This window comes from Branchiostoma lanceolatum, chromosome 11 (genome assembly GCF_035083965.1).
Source record: "Branchiostoma lanceolatum isolate klBraLanc5 chromosome 11, klBraLanc5.hap2, whole genome shotgun sequence".
In the NCBI taxonomy this organism is placed as follows: Eukaryota; Metazoa; Chordata; class Leptocardii; order Amphioxiformes; family Branchiostomatidae; genus Branchiostoma; species Branchiostoma lanceolatum.
In genome coordinates this window covers 2,285,102-2,301,350 of record NC_089732.1, presented here as the reverse complement: position 1 = coordinate 2,301,350, position 16,249 = coordinate 2,285,102, and the positions used below count along the sequence as shown (strand labels likewise).

The window sequence follows — 16,249 nt, the reverse complement described above, 5'->3', positions numbered from 1 at the left end:
TGGTTGGGGAAATCGGACAAAAACGGGACACAGGATAAAAAGGTCACAATCTTCCCCACCAACCTCTGCTTGGAGAGTACCGTAGTAGTACCGGACACAATCATGACGGATGCGCAATCACAAAACAGCATATGAAATGCCAAAACAAAGAGAGCACAACCCGTGATGCTACGGTGACATTTACCACCGTGCATTTACACACAATTACAAACAGGCGCCAGGTCGGGCAATTTGCGGGGACCAAAAATATCATAGAAAAAGACAACAAAACATACAAAACGTAACAAATGAATCGTAGGCGTAATTTGTGTAAATTTCTTGATATACAATTTATTTTTTCGTTCCAACCGACAAGGCCGTGGTTTGGATACGTAGTTGTTTGCTGTCATGTGTAGCCCTTTGCACACGCCTACAAACGAGGCTATACAAATGCGAAGTTTCAGAATTCCGTAGGCGTTTTGCCCATCCCTGGATGCCTCCCCGCTTTGGATGGCGCCGAACCCGGCACGCGGCGGGACCGGCACGGTGTTTGATGCCGCATGACAGCAGGGTACGTCCCAATTAAGGTGGGGACAGCCACGGAAGCTGTGACGTCACTGCATCCTGACAGTCACGTCTTGTCGTGACGTCACGTGTATGACGTTTGTGAAATCGAGAAGACAAACATGTGAGTCGAAGTTAGACGCCTCGAGTAAAAAATATGCTACCCTTGACCATAATTCTGTTCTTCTGCGCTGTCAATAGTGACCTTAAAATCATTTCAACGTCAGAAAAGACACGAAATCCAAAGGTTCTCTTGCAGTACCATAGAAAGCGCTAGGTGGCCCAAAATCAACGTCCTTCATGTAGCTAACTCGTATGCACATACTAAATATCATACAGATCCATCTCTAACTTCTGCGGACCACAAACCCACCCACAAACAAACCCACAATCGACACCGAAAACATTAGTCTCTACCAGGCTAACTACGCCAGCTATAGGAAGAATATTTGCCAGGGTTTCATTTGCAGGCTACACGGGCGAAATGTGATCTTCACCGTGGACTGACTCTACTGGCTAATCATTCTTTTTTTCTGCCGAATTCTACGATCCATACGCCCGTAGGATGGCCTGTTGGAGGATAGAAAACACAACGTTCTTGGCAATGGCACCAATGTTCAATAGATCTTCGTCACGATTCAGTTCAAATTGACCAGAGTAACCGTGCCTTATTCCGTCCCTCTGATTGGTCAGGCTCTATTCCACTAGACGGCGATCGCGCTGCGACCTCGCTGCGACCTAAATTGGACTTGATTTCATAATTGGAATATCATACAAAATGTTAAAGTATAACTGCAAAGACAACAAAATACACAAAGCGTAAAAAGATTCGATTCTTATCTATGGAATTCGTTGAGCGCTATGTCAGATTTTAGGTCGCCGCTCTTATGCTTCGGTCCCATTTCCAATCCGGGGCCCGGCCGGGCGGCCTGTGGGAACGAAAAATATGATTTAAAAGACAACAAAAGACACAAAACCTTTTAGAAAAATACTCCTACCATATATTGTGTATTTTCTTGATATTCAATTTTTATTTCTCGTTTTTGCAAACAGCCCGGCCAGGCCCCGGATTGGAAATGGGACCGAAGCACGAGTGGAATGGGGTGTTAAGTTGGCCGCCTTAAATTGATTAAAAACAATGTAATCAGCCCTTAGGGTGGGATAACAGCAGCTTGTTTTTTCCATTTCTACTCTGCCCTATTTTTCCGAGAAAGGGAGCATAATTGAATATAAATTACGTTATTTTTACAACGCGGACAGACCAATCAGCATTCTTGCACGCAGACGGTCATAAACGGCTGGGTCACTATACCATTACTGCATTAGCCTATTTGTGAGATAATCACATTTCAGTGATTTCACGTGTAGGAGGGACACAGAGGGAGTCTGTTTGCGCTTTAAAACCCTGATTATTTCTGTTTATGTCCTGATAGTTGTTTCTTATAACGCTACGCAGTAACCACTGTGGCGCAGTCTAACCTCCGCTTGTAGAGTAGCTAATTGAGCCGAGCTTGTATAACACAGGCAGCCACAGTTATTCTCCAAGCAGAGGTTTCGGTCGGGTGGGGTTGGAGTGTCCGGGATTTTTAACGTTTCTCTCCCTTCTCATAGAAACGTTAAACACACCGGACACTCCAACCCCACCCGACCGAAACCTCTGCTTGAAGAAAAATGGAAGTTCTGTTGCAGTACCAAGGTCGCATACCAGGGGGGGCCCAAAATCGACCTTGAACTTCGGCTTCACAAAACCTGCCCACATACCAAATATCATCGTAATCCATCAAGAGGTTCTTGAGTTATGCTGACTACAGCCGTGCGGAAACACAAACAGACAGACAAACACACACACAGACACACCCAAAACTATATCTCCATTTTTCATGGAAATAATAAGCCACACTACCTGCAAAATGTGGGTGTCGTTGTTATAATTCTTATAATTCTTCAAAACTAAAAAATACTGCCTTTCCAACCGCACCTACCTATCTACCTGTCAGACAAGTCAGATCCACCGCTCCGTCTCCGAACACCTGTCGGTTCTAACCACGGTGATACGTGTTTACGCCCGAAGCTTTCTCTGTATTTGTTGCGCACTCACGTTCCCACTCGGATTAAAACGGGAATATTAATACACATAAACACACCGCCGGTGGGGATGGCTGTTTCAGATGTACTTTATATAACCGCCATCAGCCAGGAATAAAGGGTTGTGTTTTCTACTAGTATTCATTACTTTACCACAACTATTGTTCTGTTTTGTCCTGTGCGTGTGCGTACGTGTTTTTTGTTTGTTTGTGCGTGTGTGTGTGTGTTTCAAATTAGTCTGGTGACCCTCGGTTGTTTGTGCATTTTTCACCCAGCCAGCGTTCTGAAGGCGTGATTTAATCGCAGCCTCCTAAATTGGATGCCGCTTAAATTCTTATCAATATCTTGGCGCCTGCCTGCTACTAATATATTCATTGATACTTCAGTTTTTAAAATAATTTTTTTCATCAGCGACGCCCTATATTTCTTTAATCCTTTAACCCACTGCATGTCCTATACCTCAAATTCTTCAATCTCATATCATATTCCCATATCAAAAAGTAATATATTCGTAACATCACCAGTATCTGATGAATTCTCTATCAGTGTACGTCGGAGATTTCTTCAATCACTCAAAATTACTGTTGATAAACCCGCCTACCATCAGTAGTCAGACGAGACTTCGTTATCACTGTATCATGCATCAGTTCGGAACGACAAGGGTATTTGAAAAAGTTACATTCCAATGCCAAATTTGTAATAAATTTTGGGACAAATTGAACATAGCATAGGGCGTAGTACTGATGACTAAACATGACACATGTTCTTTTACTGCTGTTCAACTGAACTACTTGTTTAGCACAAGTTGAATTTAAAATTCTTTAGTGAAGTTAAGACCAAGACTGAGCTGTAAAGAAATCGTTATCCTTGTTCTAATCCGAAGCGACGATGTGTGCCGGCAGGTCTAACTATGGGGGCGGCCTAGGGGTAAACTCGAAGCCCCGGAACTAACCAATTATTCCCCTCCGTGATTTTGCCGCAACGTGGGTTTCCCACCGAAACCACGCGTGACGTCACACGGCGTCATCACATGACGTCGTCTCGTCAAGTCAGGAAGGCAACTGACAGAACTTGAACTTCAAATTATTGACGTTTCGTGGGAGTGTATCAAGTAATAGCAACACTACCCGATATGGACGCACTTTGGTTAACGAATTGACTTATGGTCAGGACACGTTCGTCGTAGGCTCTACTAGGCCCCGCGGATGGCTGGAAAAATAATCGAAATTGGCCAAATAGAGTGAATACAATGTAGATCTCCAAGCAGATCTAACTGTTGCAAAGACAGTTTATTTGGTTGCAATAAAAACTCCTTTTGCCAGTTAGATACGGTCTTTGCAACCGTTAGATCTGCTTGGAGATTATGATAAGGAGGCGGCTACTGAGAGAGGGTCCAATATGCCATCCACGAGAGGTCGCAAACTGTAACTTCTATAGCGGACTAACTTTGGCAAATTTTTACGATTTTTTCCCAGTGACCTGTGGGGCCTGGTAGAGGCTACGCTCGTCACACGATCGTCGTTTGATGTTTTATCACAAATCCACTGGGGAATATCTAAACTATTCTTCATGGATTCATAAAAACACAGAACGCACACACGTATGATTACAATACAGGCAAAGCTCAGGTAGCGTGCGTAGTCCAGTGGTTAGCGATCTTGCCTCATGAACTAGAAGCCCCGGGTTCGATCCCGGCTGTGTCGCTCACCCGACATGCACGCTACCGGAAAGGGTCGCAGACCTTAGGACGGGACGTTAAGCCGTGGTCCACTGTTCATTGTGCTTGTCAGAAAGAGCTAGAGGAATTTCCCCGGTACAATGGACTTGTAGATACTGTGTATAGCGTCTGTCTTCTCTGTCACGACCAGTGGAAGATTAGCTCATCTGTTCAGTGAGTTCATTTGAGCTAAACTGGTTTGAGATCACTTTCCTTTCCTAGCTCAACCGTACATGTGAACGACGAATGAGACCGCGCTGTAACTTAACAAAACTCTGTAAAGCGAAAGGACATTCTTTGAACCACCGGGAACTTTTTACATTCATCAATGGTTGCATGCATGCAGTGATATCGACGATAAAACAGGGAAAAAAGAGAAGAAGAATGGAAAAAAGGATGAACGCCGTCACAAAATCCATCTTTCAATTCAGCTGGGAGCGTCGATTGTTGCCCGCAAAGACAGACAAGTCGCTAGACTTAGCTATAGCGGACTTTTTCACTGCAACTTCCAAATCCGTACATAACTTATCATTACCGGCTTAGGTGCCTATTTTCCCGCCGTCCTTACCGGTAAATCCACCCCATAAAATAGAGAGAGCTCGGGCGAACTCAGACGCATTGAGCTGTGTGGGGAAACTCTGCTTCATGCGTGCGAGTGGGCGACAATATATAATTATCTATACCACATTAAGTGCCAAAGCTGGTCTCAAAACGTTGAGCCCTATGCCGAATTCCGTGACAGTTAAATTAACTATCAGAAAGAAGCAGAAATGTGCAGAGAAAATAAAAACTAACAGTAACGTTACATCTACAGTATTAGTACTGCTAGTACTTTAATTCATGTTTGGAGAGATTCGAAAAAAAATCAATGTCAATTTCAATCAAGTTATTTATTTTACCAGGGTCCATCTCAGATCCACGGATCTGCTTTTCAGATGACCCTGGGCTCAAACATTAAAAAATACATTAAATATGACCCTAGAGGCATATATGTTTCCATGTGTCTCTGATCGGTTGTACGTAGTCTCTACCAGACTAACTACGCCGGCTACAGCGTGGACTGGCTCTACTGGCTAATTTATTCATTTTTCTGACGAATTCTACGATCCATGCGCCCGTAGGAGGTCCTGGTGGAGGCTAGGTTTCACGATGTGAACGACTCGTTTTAAAGCAGATATTCAGGGAGAAGATTGTAACTTTCCGCTACGCATTTTCCTTACCTGGCTTAATAAACGTGGGCGAGCTCAAACGCACCGAGCGGTTTAACCGGTTCATTCCGTGTGTCTAAGCTGGTGTACTAAAGTGGAGCCCTGTGTCGAGTTCGGTGGGCAGTAAAATTAACGACTAAAATGTGACAAGAATTCTTGAAGTAAGAAAAACAACTCAGAGAAAAGCTATGTTCCCATTTAGGGAGACTTTAGTCATGTTAGTCTTTGGTTTATTTATCTATCTATTCTTTAACTTATCATCTCCGTGAAAAATGGAGATATAATTTGTGTGTGTGTGTGTGTGTGAGTGTGTGTGTGTGTGTGTGTGTGTGTGTGTGTGTGTCTGTCTGTGTGTTTGTGTTTCTACTATTGTAGTGAGCATAACTCAAGAACCTCTAAATGGATTATGATGATATTTGGTAAGTGGGTATGGTTGGTCAAGTCAAGGTCGATTTTGGTACTACAGCAGAATTTGTTTGTTTTTTTAAATCTATTTGTTCAGCTGACATATAAATGTACAATGTCTAACCTAAGTTACCCAACTAGCCAACCTCAGAATATACAAATGCACCTACCATCAACAGTACATGTATTTACTATTTGGTTGTCCTTACCACATTCATCTACACGTTCGTATGAGTTGGTCCAGATGTCACCGATCAATTGTCAAGAACACATTGCGAATGTATTGGGAGAAAGATTAAATATTCAACGCTACATGTAACGTTATACTTTAATTTGCTGGAATCCCCCGTGCAAAAATGCGCTGCGTTCTTTACAACATACAAAGGAATGTGACCTCTATATATACTATGCATATAGACATGAACTTTCCGATGAAAACATTTGCTCGAAGGACACATACTTATTCAATTCCCAATAGCGCACGCGCAGGATAGCAGCGGAAGCTTCCCTTTGTTGCCATTTTGCTAATTTGCATATCTATGACGCAATCACAGCTGTTTCATGGAAAACTGGAGGGTCATCAAAGAGGTCATAAAATGCTGATAAGAGTTGGGTTGTGAAGATTAAAGCCCGTTTTCGCATTCTTTGTGGACTACAACAGGATTCTATAGATACCTTAAAGATAGTAAGGTGCAAAACAGCAGAAAAACAAGTCACAGAAGATCGTAAGAGAACCGTTGTCATGAAAAACCGATCTCTTGGAAACCCTAACATACCCTCAACTCTAAAGCCGGCGAAATAATGCACAAAGCGATGACTCATCGTATATGGGGCGTTTTACGTCGCAAAATATTTCAGGATTATAAATGCATACCTGAACCATTTTTGTGACTTAATCGTGGCACAATCATCGCGTAAAAAATGCAACGCCGGTGTCTAGACAAGAAAACCGGCGTTTCTATGGGGAGGGGGGCGCTAGTGTACACTTTTTACGTCACACGTGTAGCCGGCGGCTTGGACTGCGCTTACGCAATTAACACAAGAACTAGTCAGCCTGTCACTTTCACATTCCTAGTAATCGTATCTTCATAACAAGTGTTTAAGGAAGAAATATTTCTAACTGGAAATATTAAAGGCCTACCTGTAGATCTAGCAGCGACTGGTGATTTCTCGGTTTTGCTTCCGTCTCGCGCGCGATTTCATCAATGTCCGGTGTAGCCGCCGCTCGGTAAGGGGGTCAAAGGTTACTAGGTCTGCTCCTGTGTACTTCCGTCATGACGTGCGCATCAAATTACACAAACGGGTTCTACCTTGATTAAACAAACGTGGGATCGGTTTGATAGCATTTTCCAGACTACCTGTTGGTGAAAAAATAGCACGAACTGGCCAACTATGGGGCGAGGAATTTCTAAAAGGACTTTGAACCTTTGCCAATGTCTACACAATTCTTTTCATCAACCAGACCTCCTTTATCAAAGACCCTTTAATACCTGAGCAACCAAAAGAGATTGGTCACTAGGTAACTCCTGCGCAGATAGAGATGAAAGTACGTTGATAGGCAGGACTGGGTTGTCCTATATGATCCTATATTCTGCCAGCGTGTCGCCTAAAGCTCTCACCCAAGAAGCTTCAAACAAAAAGTCTTTTGTTCTCAATAAAACTCAAAGCTCTAAGGATCTTCAAGCTATGTTACCATCAAAGTACTGGTCTGTGGCTTTTATCAAACCTTTTTTTGCACCCTGTTTGGCAAAATGATTTATGAGACAGACTTTCTTAAATGCTGAGGCATTTGCAAGATATATGTGATCATATATAATAAATATGAAAGGCAATAGTACAGTTATTCAATGTCAGACATGTTTTACGCTTATTATGTTGCCTGCATTATATGCCAGGAAACTGTAACTAAAACAAAAGCATATGTCAAATTCCTCAGTTGAGCAAATGAAAAGAGTGAGAGAATCTGAGTCAGTGGAAAGTGCTCAAATGACAAAGGGCAGCAGTTTCAACATCGGTATTTATGTTGCAGTTCTCAAGTATATCGCTAGAGGACGCTCGTACACTGTTGCCAAGCACAGCAGATACATGCTGTATGAAAACTGATCGCTAGATGTCGCTGTGAGACCGTCAGACTGACCTTGGAGCATCAATAGCAGCTAAACGCGATAAAAGATTCTTTTACTTTTAAAAGTCGAATTCAACGATCAAAAAGCTTATATAGTAATCAACAATATTTTTATCTATTGCATTATTTGTATACTTAATCCTTTTTGGCCGAATAATTTACGAAACTGTAGTTATATAATATCTACCGTTTTGATGCAGTGTTAGTGGGATCCTGGCAAGGTGAACCATAAAAACCATGGCGTTATCTATGCTTTTAGTTCGGAATTCTGCGGCGATTTCCCGTCTGGGGATGTTGTCTGCGCCCTTAAGATCGGCAGCCTTGTCTTCGAGACTGGTGGCACCGATGACAACAACTGCACAGGAAGAAATGGCGAAATTCTGGGACAAAAATGCTCAGTAAGTTGTGTAGGGGTCATTATAGTTTTTTTAAGGGTTCTTACTCAAGATGTCGTGTCGCTCTTAAAACATGTTTTTCTATATATTTGAACTTTCTACGGTGCCTTTAGTATGAATTTTCACATTAAGATACTCAACGTACGTTTACAGGGCTGTGATTACAGTTGATGATAACGGGAGTCGCCCAAACATAGGACGTTTTTTTACGCGCTCGAACTCACGGCGCTCCATTGCTGGTTGTCAGAGAATGGTCATGTTTTAATGAATGAATTTTGAACACATTCATCTAAAAAACATACATGGACAAGAAATGTATTCATAATGTTCATGGGCCCTTCACGCTCCGAGTTACAAGCGGCAAACGCTGTGAGACGTTTTCACGAATGTACCTTCTGATTTAGTGCTACGCCAGATAGTGTGCCTAACTTAGTACGCTTTGGTAATTTTGCTCTCTTCGGAAGTTGGTGATAAAGTTAGGGAAATGTAAATAAGGCTTGAAGTCTGCTATATTCTAGCTTTCTTTTGACCGGAAAATTTTGACTGTGTGCACTTCTAACGTCATGTGAGAAGGGCTATATCTAGCGCATCCCAGCTCATGTTCCCACGGGAAATAGACTACTACGCGGCCCGACGTACGTATTGAATGCGGCCCGACTTACGAAATCATTACGAAAAAACGACACCGCTTACATCAACAATACTCCGTCTACTTATTGGGAAACATCTTCGCCATCTCTGTATTCAGTTTCCTTTTCATAGACGGTACCAATCACATGTTAGAGCGTAACAAAACTGTGCGTTGAAACGTTCCGCCACCATCGCGGCCCAAAAAAATGGCGGGAAAACAACGTCGTCAGACGACAGCAATGTTTACGTTGTTTTTCATTGGTCGGTTTTCTTCTCAACAAACACTTAAAGACCCAAATTTTTAGTGTTTTATGAAATTATTTTTCTTATGTGTATGATAGCTGTGTGACTTATGTATCTGCTTGGCACAGGTCGTATATTTAGGTGCCGGGCCGTCTAGCTACGCAGTGACCCTCTACTCAGCGTTGCCATCATTATTGTCAAAATACCATTCTCGACAAAACAAGAAATGAATATGTACACATATGTTTTGAATGCAAATAAAAATTATGTGCATGGACTTGGTTTATTTATCTTCCTTATGAGCATAGTCAGTGGACACAAACACGGCGTACTTATGCATAACAAGATCACTAAAAAATCCGTCCTAAGTTAGGGCGCGTCCTAAGGTAGGGCAACCCCCGTTATATTATCTAACAGAGAAATAGAGTTATATCACATAAGACTGGATATATAATTTTGGGATATACCAGAACGAAATGGGGGTAGGTAGCTTTATAGTAATTTTTCTGTGTTGTTATGTGAGGGGGTGAGGGGACAGTCCTGCAAACGAAGGCTAGCAAGGCAAGCAGAGATGGCAGACTTCACCCCCTCAGTGATAATCGTCATCAGGGAAAACATACAGACACTGCACTGCAGAAACATGTGGACATGCAAGAGGGCCTGCATGGGGGGGTCCCGACAACGCTCTACGCTAAATTCGGAGGGCCGGCTACGTAATACGCTAAATTCAGAAAGCCTCCCTACGCTCTACGCTGAATTCAGAAAGCCCCCCCTACGCTCTACGCTAAATTATGGAGTGGTCGGCAACGCTCTACGTAAAATTAAAAGGCCGATTACGCTCTACGTAAAAGGGGCATGCAGGCCCTCATGCATCATACAGACAATCCAATCTCTGAATTTATCACTCCCCTTGGTGGGAAATGATATATCGTTATCATATATACCGCCAATTTTTCATGCCGGTTGAGGAAAAAGTGTCCCATGCCACCAACTAGACCTGAAACTGATATATTTCATCAGATGATTAGATTTGTTTTGACTTATAAAACTCTTGCGTGCAAAACATGTACATAATAATTCACCAGGTTGTATTATTTCAGCCAGTAGGTGCCATATGTGAGTAATGAGGCTGTTGTAACTCACTCGAGGCACCTCCTCGAACACGGGACCCCCATGTGACAGACTCCCCTGTTTATTGTTGCCTGTTTAGGAAGAAGCATCCGTTGTTGCCTCACCTGGAGGAGCTAAAAGATTTGTTTCGAAAAAAATCTTGTAGTTGTAACTTTGATGTAAGCAAAACCTAATCTTTGTTACTGACTGCTTTGTTTTTTTTACTTTTTGCGTGTTTAGGAGGAAGCGTCCGATGTCGCCCCACCTGACCATCTACAAGCCCCAGCTGACTGCCATGCTGTCCATCACACATCGGGGGACCGGCGCTGCTATGGCTGGATGTACGTATACACACTTTTCAACATGCTTTTTGTAGACCTAATCTCCAATCAGATCTAACGGTTGCAAAGACAGTATCCAACTGGCAAAGGGAGTTAAAAAACTAAAGGACTAAACTTCAATAACTAAGGTGACTTAGCTTGTAGGTCTACAAAGACAGTATTCAACCGGCACTCATTTGCCAGTTGGATACGGAATTTGCAACCGTTAGATTTGCTTGGAGATTATTGTAGACCTACAAAAGTACAAGTCACCTTAGTTAGTGAAGTTTAGTCTTTCATACTCCTTTTGGTGTATAGGGTCAGTGCCCATCACTGTATCAATAGCCCTTGGGCTACACAGGTCTCTACTACAGATGTACACACGTTATTCATTCTTTTCTTTTTTGATAGACCTAAAAACTGACATGAGTCTCCTATGAAATAAACAATTGTCATATGGCCTCCGTCGGTCAGTATTGACCATGGTAAAATCCTAATTCACAACAGCCCTACAGCATCGACTATGGCTAAACAGCCCTATACGAGAATGGCAGTCTCTGCCACAAAAATCACATCACGTAAATAAACAATTACGCTGGTAGAAATGCACTGAAGATATGTGAGATGACTTAAGAGAGTAAGATTACCAGGTGTGGGAAGAATTAGCTATTATCTATAAGTTAACTGATACATAATGGTAAGATATAACTACTGACTTATAGTAGATCTTGGATAACATTCCAGAGACAAGCAATGTAATTGACCTGAATGTATCACACCTATGTTCCATACATCATTACATGTATATTATTATCATTATCATTATTATCATTATTATTAGTGTTACCATTATTATTGTTACGTGGATCCCACCAGGTTTTGGTTTGTTGAAATTCTATTCCCTGTTGTTGTTTTTTACCCGGACTGGGATTACAAAGGACATGTATCCTGTTTCCCGGACAAACCGTTTGCATCATGTGATGTAATAATGCTGAAATAAATAAATGTATCTTGATGGTATGCCACCTGTGTTCCAGTTGTGTATGCATTCTCCATGGGGATGCTTGTGGTGAACCCCCTGCTGGGCTGGGACTTCCCGACCATCATCAGCTTTGTGAGTATGCAAGATCTTTTTCAAGATTTGCTTCTTTATTGACTTTTTCTGTACCAAGCTTCATGTACTTAGGAAAAAATATCTGAAGATATTCAACAACTTGTAAGATACTTTGATGAAGGTTATACATCCAGGTAGTAAGATACGCCAAAAATAGTTTCTCAAGCTACTGGATTTTATCCAGTTGCTTGATTAACCATTTTTGGCATAACTTGTAAGATAGTTTGTAATATTATATGTAGAACAGCAACATTTATTCTCGTTTTGTATCTACTGCTTATTTGAATTTTGTAGCTGAAGTGCATGTTGATTTTTCCTATATTTCACTGAATCATTTCCAAAGGAACAGAATTTTCTGACACATACATCTTTATCAATTGAAGGCAAGTTGTTGCTTAACTGTAGTCCTTTAAACCCTGTACAGATCTAAAGTCTAGAGATCCAACCCTGGCTTTGAATACCGTTTATTTTTGGACTCTTAATTGAAGTTTATTTTCATATTTCTTACAGTTCATTGCACAAGTCAATTAGTCTTTTTCTTCAAAACATGTACAGAATTTTCCAATACGTGATATTGGTGAAGGCACATGATTGCTGCATTGTTGTCCCCTGTACAGATAAAAAGCCTGGAGATCTACAAAGGTTCTTTAACATGCTTGAACTTGAAGTGTGTTTGCTGAACTGTTGTCCTTTTATTCCCCTGTACAGATAAAAAGCCTGGAGATCTACCCAGGTTCTTTAACATGCTTGAACTTGAAGTGTGTTTGCTGAACTTTACTCCCTTTATCCCCTGTACAGATAAAAAGCCTGGAGATCTACCCAGGTTCTTTAACATGCTTGAACTTAAAGTGTGTTTGCTGAACTGTACTCCCTTTATCCCCTGTACAGATGAAAAGCCTGGAGATCTACCCAGGTTCTTTAACATGCTTGAACTTAAAGTGTGTTTGCTGAACTGTACTCCCTTTATCCCCTGTACAGATAAAAAGCCTGGAGATCTACAAAGGTTCTTTAACATGCTTGAACTTGAAGTGTGTTTGCTGAACTGTTGTCCCTTTATTCCCCTGTACAGATGAAAAGCCTGGAGATCTACCCAGGTTCTTTAACATGCTTGAACTTGAAGTGTGTTTGCTGAACTGTTGTCCCTTTATTCCCCTGTACAGATGAAAAGCCTGGAGATCTACCCAGGTTCTTTAACATGCTTGAACTTGAAGTGTGTTTGCTGAACTGTAGTCCTTTTATTCCCCTGTACAGATGAAAAGCCTGGAGACCTACCCAGGTTCTTTAACATGCTTGAACTTGAAGTGTGTTTGCTGAACTGTAGCCCCTTTATTCCCCTGTACAGATAAAAAGTCTAGAGATCCACCCGTGGCTGATCCTGGGGGGAAAGTGGTTCATGGCCTGGCCAATCGCCTACCACGCCTATTCCCCTGTACAGATCAAAAGCCTGGAGATCTACCCAGGTTCTTTAACATGCTTGAACTTGAAGTGTGTTTGCTGAACTGTAGTCCTTTTATTTCCCTGTACAGATCAAAAGCCTGGAGATCTACCCAGGTTCTTTAACATGCTTGAACTTGAAGTGTGTTTGCTGAACTGTTGTCCTTTTATTCCCCTGTACAGATCAAAAGCCTGGAGATCTACCCAGGTTCTTTAACATGCTTGAACTTGAAGTGTGTTTGCTGAATTGTTGTCCTTTTATTCCCCTGTACAGATCAAAAGCCTGGAGATCTACCCAGGTTCTTTAACATGCTTGAACTTGAAGTGTGTTCGCTGAACTGTTGTCCTTTTATTCCCCTGTACAGATCAAAAGCCTGGAGATCTACCCAGGTTCTGTAACATGCTTGAACTTGAAGTGTGTTTGCTGAACTGTAGTCCTTTTATTCCCCTGTACAGATAAAAAGCCTAGAGATCCACCCGTGGCTGATCCTGGGGGGAAAGTGGTTCATGGCCTGGCCAATCGCCTACCACGCTATGAACGGGGTCCGCCATCTCAGCTGGGATGCAGGCTACGGATTCAACATGAAGGTGCTTATTTATGTGTCTTGTTAAGATCTCCATTAGTGATTTTATGCATGCATGCATACTTCACTACGGTATTCTTCCTGCAGTCATTGGAGCCACTAACTACCAATGGCATAGTACGCAATATATTTTACGATCAAGACCTTACCTTAGTTCCGCAAACAACACTGTGTTGTATTGGTTGGCAAACAACAGAGTGTTCGGCTCAGAACCAAGGGGTCCCGAGTTCGAATCCTGTCCTGTCACCGATCTTGTGCCCTTGGGAAAGGCACTTTACACGACTTTCCTCACTTCACCCAGGTGTAAATGGGTACCTGACTTCGGTCGGGGAAGGTCGTATTGAGGTCACCCGGTGGCGCCGAATGGCAGCCGCCCAGACCCTTGCGAAAATTCCACATAATGCAAGTGTGGATAAGATATGTACTACATGTATATGTATATGTTGTGTATTATGTGAAACCTGTAAACCCTGCATCAATTCAGCCCTGGAAAGGCTGCCATTGCGGGTAATTTCTGACCAATAAAAACCATTCTTCTTCTTCTTCTTTCAAACGATGCTCCTTCGGAGACCTTCGGTTTTGTGCCGCTCGTTCTATTTCCTTGATTGTTTTGAATCTAGCAAAAGAGAAGGGAAAAACCGTAGACTTACTAGGATTTTGCTATACTATGACTTTATGACATACGATTGCAGTGGTATAAACAAAATAAAATAGTCAAAACTTGTACCTGTCAGTGTGGCAACCTCTGTATAAAGACCACCTGTATCTGTTGTGGCCACTTTTTGGTTGTCCTAAAAATTTTTTCTGCCATTGACTTAAGTCAAGCATTAGTGGTGATCACCGGCTTGTCTTCTGTGTCCCCTGAGTGGTCACTACAGACAAGTCTGACAATCTCCACCTAAGGACTACCGGTATACGAATCTGTTGTGGCCTCTTTTTGGTTGTCTCAAAGACTTTTAGTGCCATTGAGTTTTGACTCAAGCATTAGTGGTCACCTTAGCCTTCTCTTACTCCAAGTCCCTTGAGTGGTCACTAAAGACATATTGACTATATGTACAATTCTAACCTACTTCCCTTCTATCCCACAGGTCCTGTACAGGTCGGGGTGGTTCGTGTTTCTCAGCTCCTTCCTCCTTGCTGACCTCATGCTCTACTTCTTGTAACGCTCGAGATCAGAAGATGTTTGATTAGAGAAATTATATAAATGTCAGAGAAGGAAAGAAATAGCACAGAAATATACATTATTGTTGAGCTTTTGAGTTGCTATTTGTGCATATGTGTTTATTACATTGTAAGATGTCTCTGATTGCTGATCTAATATTGTAACACACTCAGAAGATACACAAATAAACTATGGTAAATGCTATACATTAAAAACAATACCAGACAAGAACAAGTGTCCAAGCAATTATCTGTAAGAAGAAAGGTCTTTGATTGATGTCTGTATGAATTTGTGCACGTGTTGTACTCATGTCATGTTGACACATGTACATGTACTATGCATGCAGGTGTGTATGTGTATGTGATTTGTACAGAGCTCGGTACATCAGAAATTTATATCTAATCTCAAGACTTCTTTAATTTTGTCTGAATAGATACACACCAACAGCCCTACCCAACATGCCTAGCTGCACCGAATGTAAGAAACTGGCCTAGGCCTGTCACGTTACTTTTCTGGTATCTGCTTGCATGTGATTCTATGTTCAGTTGTCAATAAAGATCACAACTTTGTAAGTCTCAGTAAGTTACTATCACATTTAGTCAGTATGCTCTAGTAACTTTCTACTCTCCAAGCAGAGGGGTTTTGGCTGGTGTTTAGGCGTTTTTGTCGGGCTATTATTTTTTGTATGACAAAGTAGAAAGCCTGACAAAAACGCTTAAAAACACATCAAAAACCAGCCGAAACCCCTCCTCTGCTTGGAGAGGAGTAACTTTCCCTTACATCACCTCCATAGCATGTGTCTAAGCCCACACTGGACTTTAAAAGGTTTAAGTTAAATTGACAGTGACTATAATCATTTTTGACAGACAAATCATTTTGTTTGCGCGGTTGTTACCGCCCCAGGCTGGAGGCCTGCCCGCCTTAGCCTGGGACCTAGCCACAGAAACCTAGCCTCCACCAGGCCCTCTTACGGGCGTATGAAATCGTAGAATTCGGCAGAAAAAGGAATAATTAGCCAGTAGAATCAGTCCACAGTGAAGATCACATTTCGCCTGCAAGTGAAACCCTGGCGTAGTTAGTCTGGTAGAGACTAACAGAAACCCCCAGACAGCTGGAGTTTGAGTTATACAGACTACAAGCAACCCAGTCTGGTAACGACCAGGTAGGGAATAGT

At 42.1% G+C, this 16,249-nt stretch overlaps 2 protein-coding genes across 2 annotated transcripts in view; one reads left to right on the top strand and one right to left on the bottom strand.

The window, feature by feature from the left end:
• Positions 1-7,302, bottom strand: part of LOC136444496 (solute carrier family 4 member 11-like) — a 71,182-nt gene extending 63,880 nt beyond the window's left edge. Inside the window, exon 1 of the mRNA XM_066442062.1 lies at positions 7,100-7,302. The gene's annotated coding sequence lies outside the window, so the exon portion shown is untranslated. The remainder of the gene's footprint in view (positions 1-7,099) is intronic.
• A 967-nt stretch (positions 7,303-8,269) lies between these two features.
• On the top strand, positions 8,270-15,412 carry LOC136444708 (succinate dehydrogenase cytochrome b560 subunit, mitochondrial-like). The gene is made up of 5 exons (XM_066442396.1): positions 8,270-8,481; positions 10,702-10,802; positions 11,819-11,895; positions 13,786-13,917; positions 15,002-15,412. The coding sequence occupies exons 1-5, from the start codon at positions 8,321-8,323 to the stop codon at positions 15,074-15,076; spliced, it is 546 nt and encodes a 181-aa protein (XP_066298493.1). The 5' UTR covers positions 8,270-8,320; the 3' UTR covers positions 15,077-15,412.
• Positions 15,413-16,249: the final 837 nt, after the last annotated feature.

Coding starts and splice junctions, on each gene's coding strand:
- LOC136444708 (XM_066442396.1), top strand. CDS start 8,321: ATGGCGTTATCTATGCTTTTAGTTCGGAATTCTGCGGCGATTTCCCGT. Junction 8,482..10,701: donor TTCTGGGACAAAAATGCTCA/GTAAGTTGTGTA, acceptor TTGCGTGTTTAG/GAGGAAGCGTCCGATGTCGC. Junction 10,803..11,818: donor CGGCGCTGCTATGGCTGGAT/GTACGTATACAC, acceptor CCTGTGTTCCAG/TTGTGTATGCATTCTCCATG.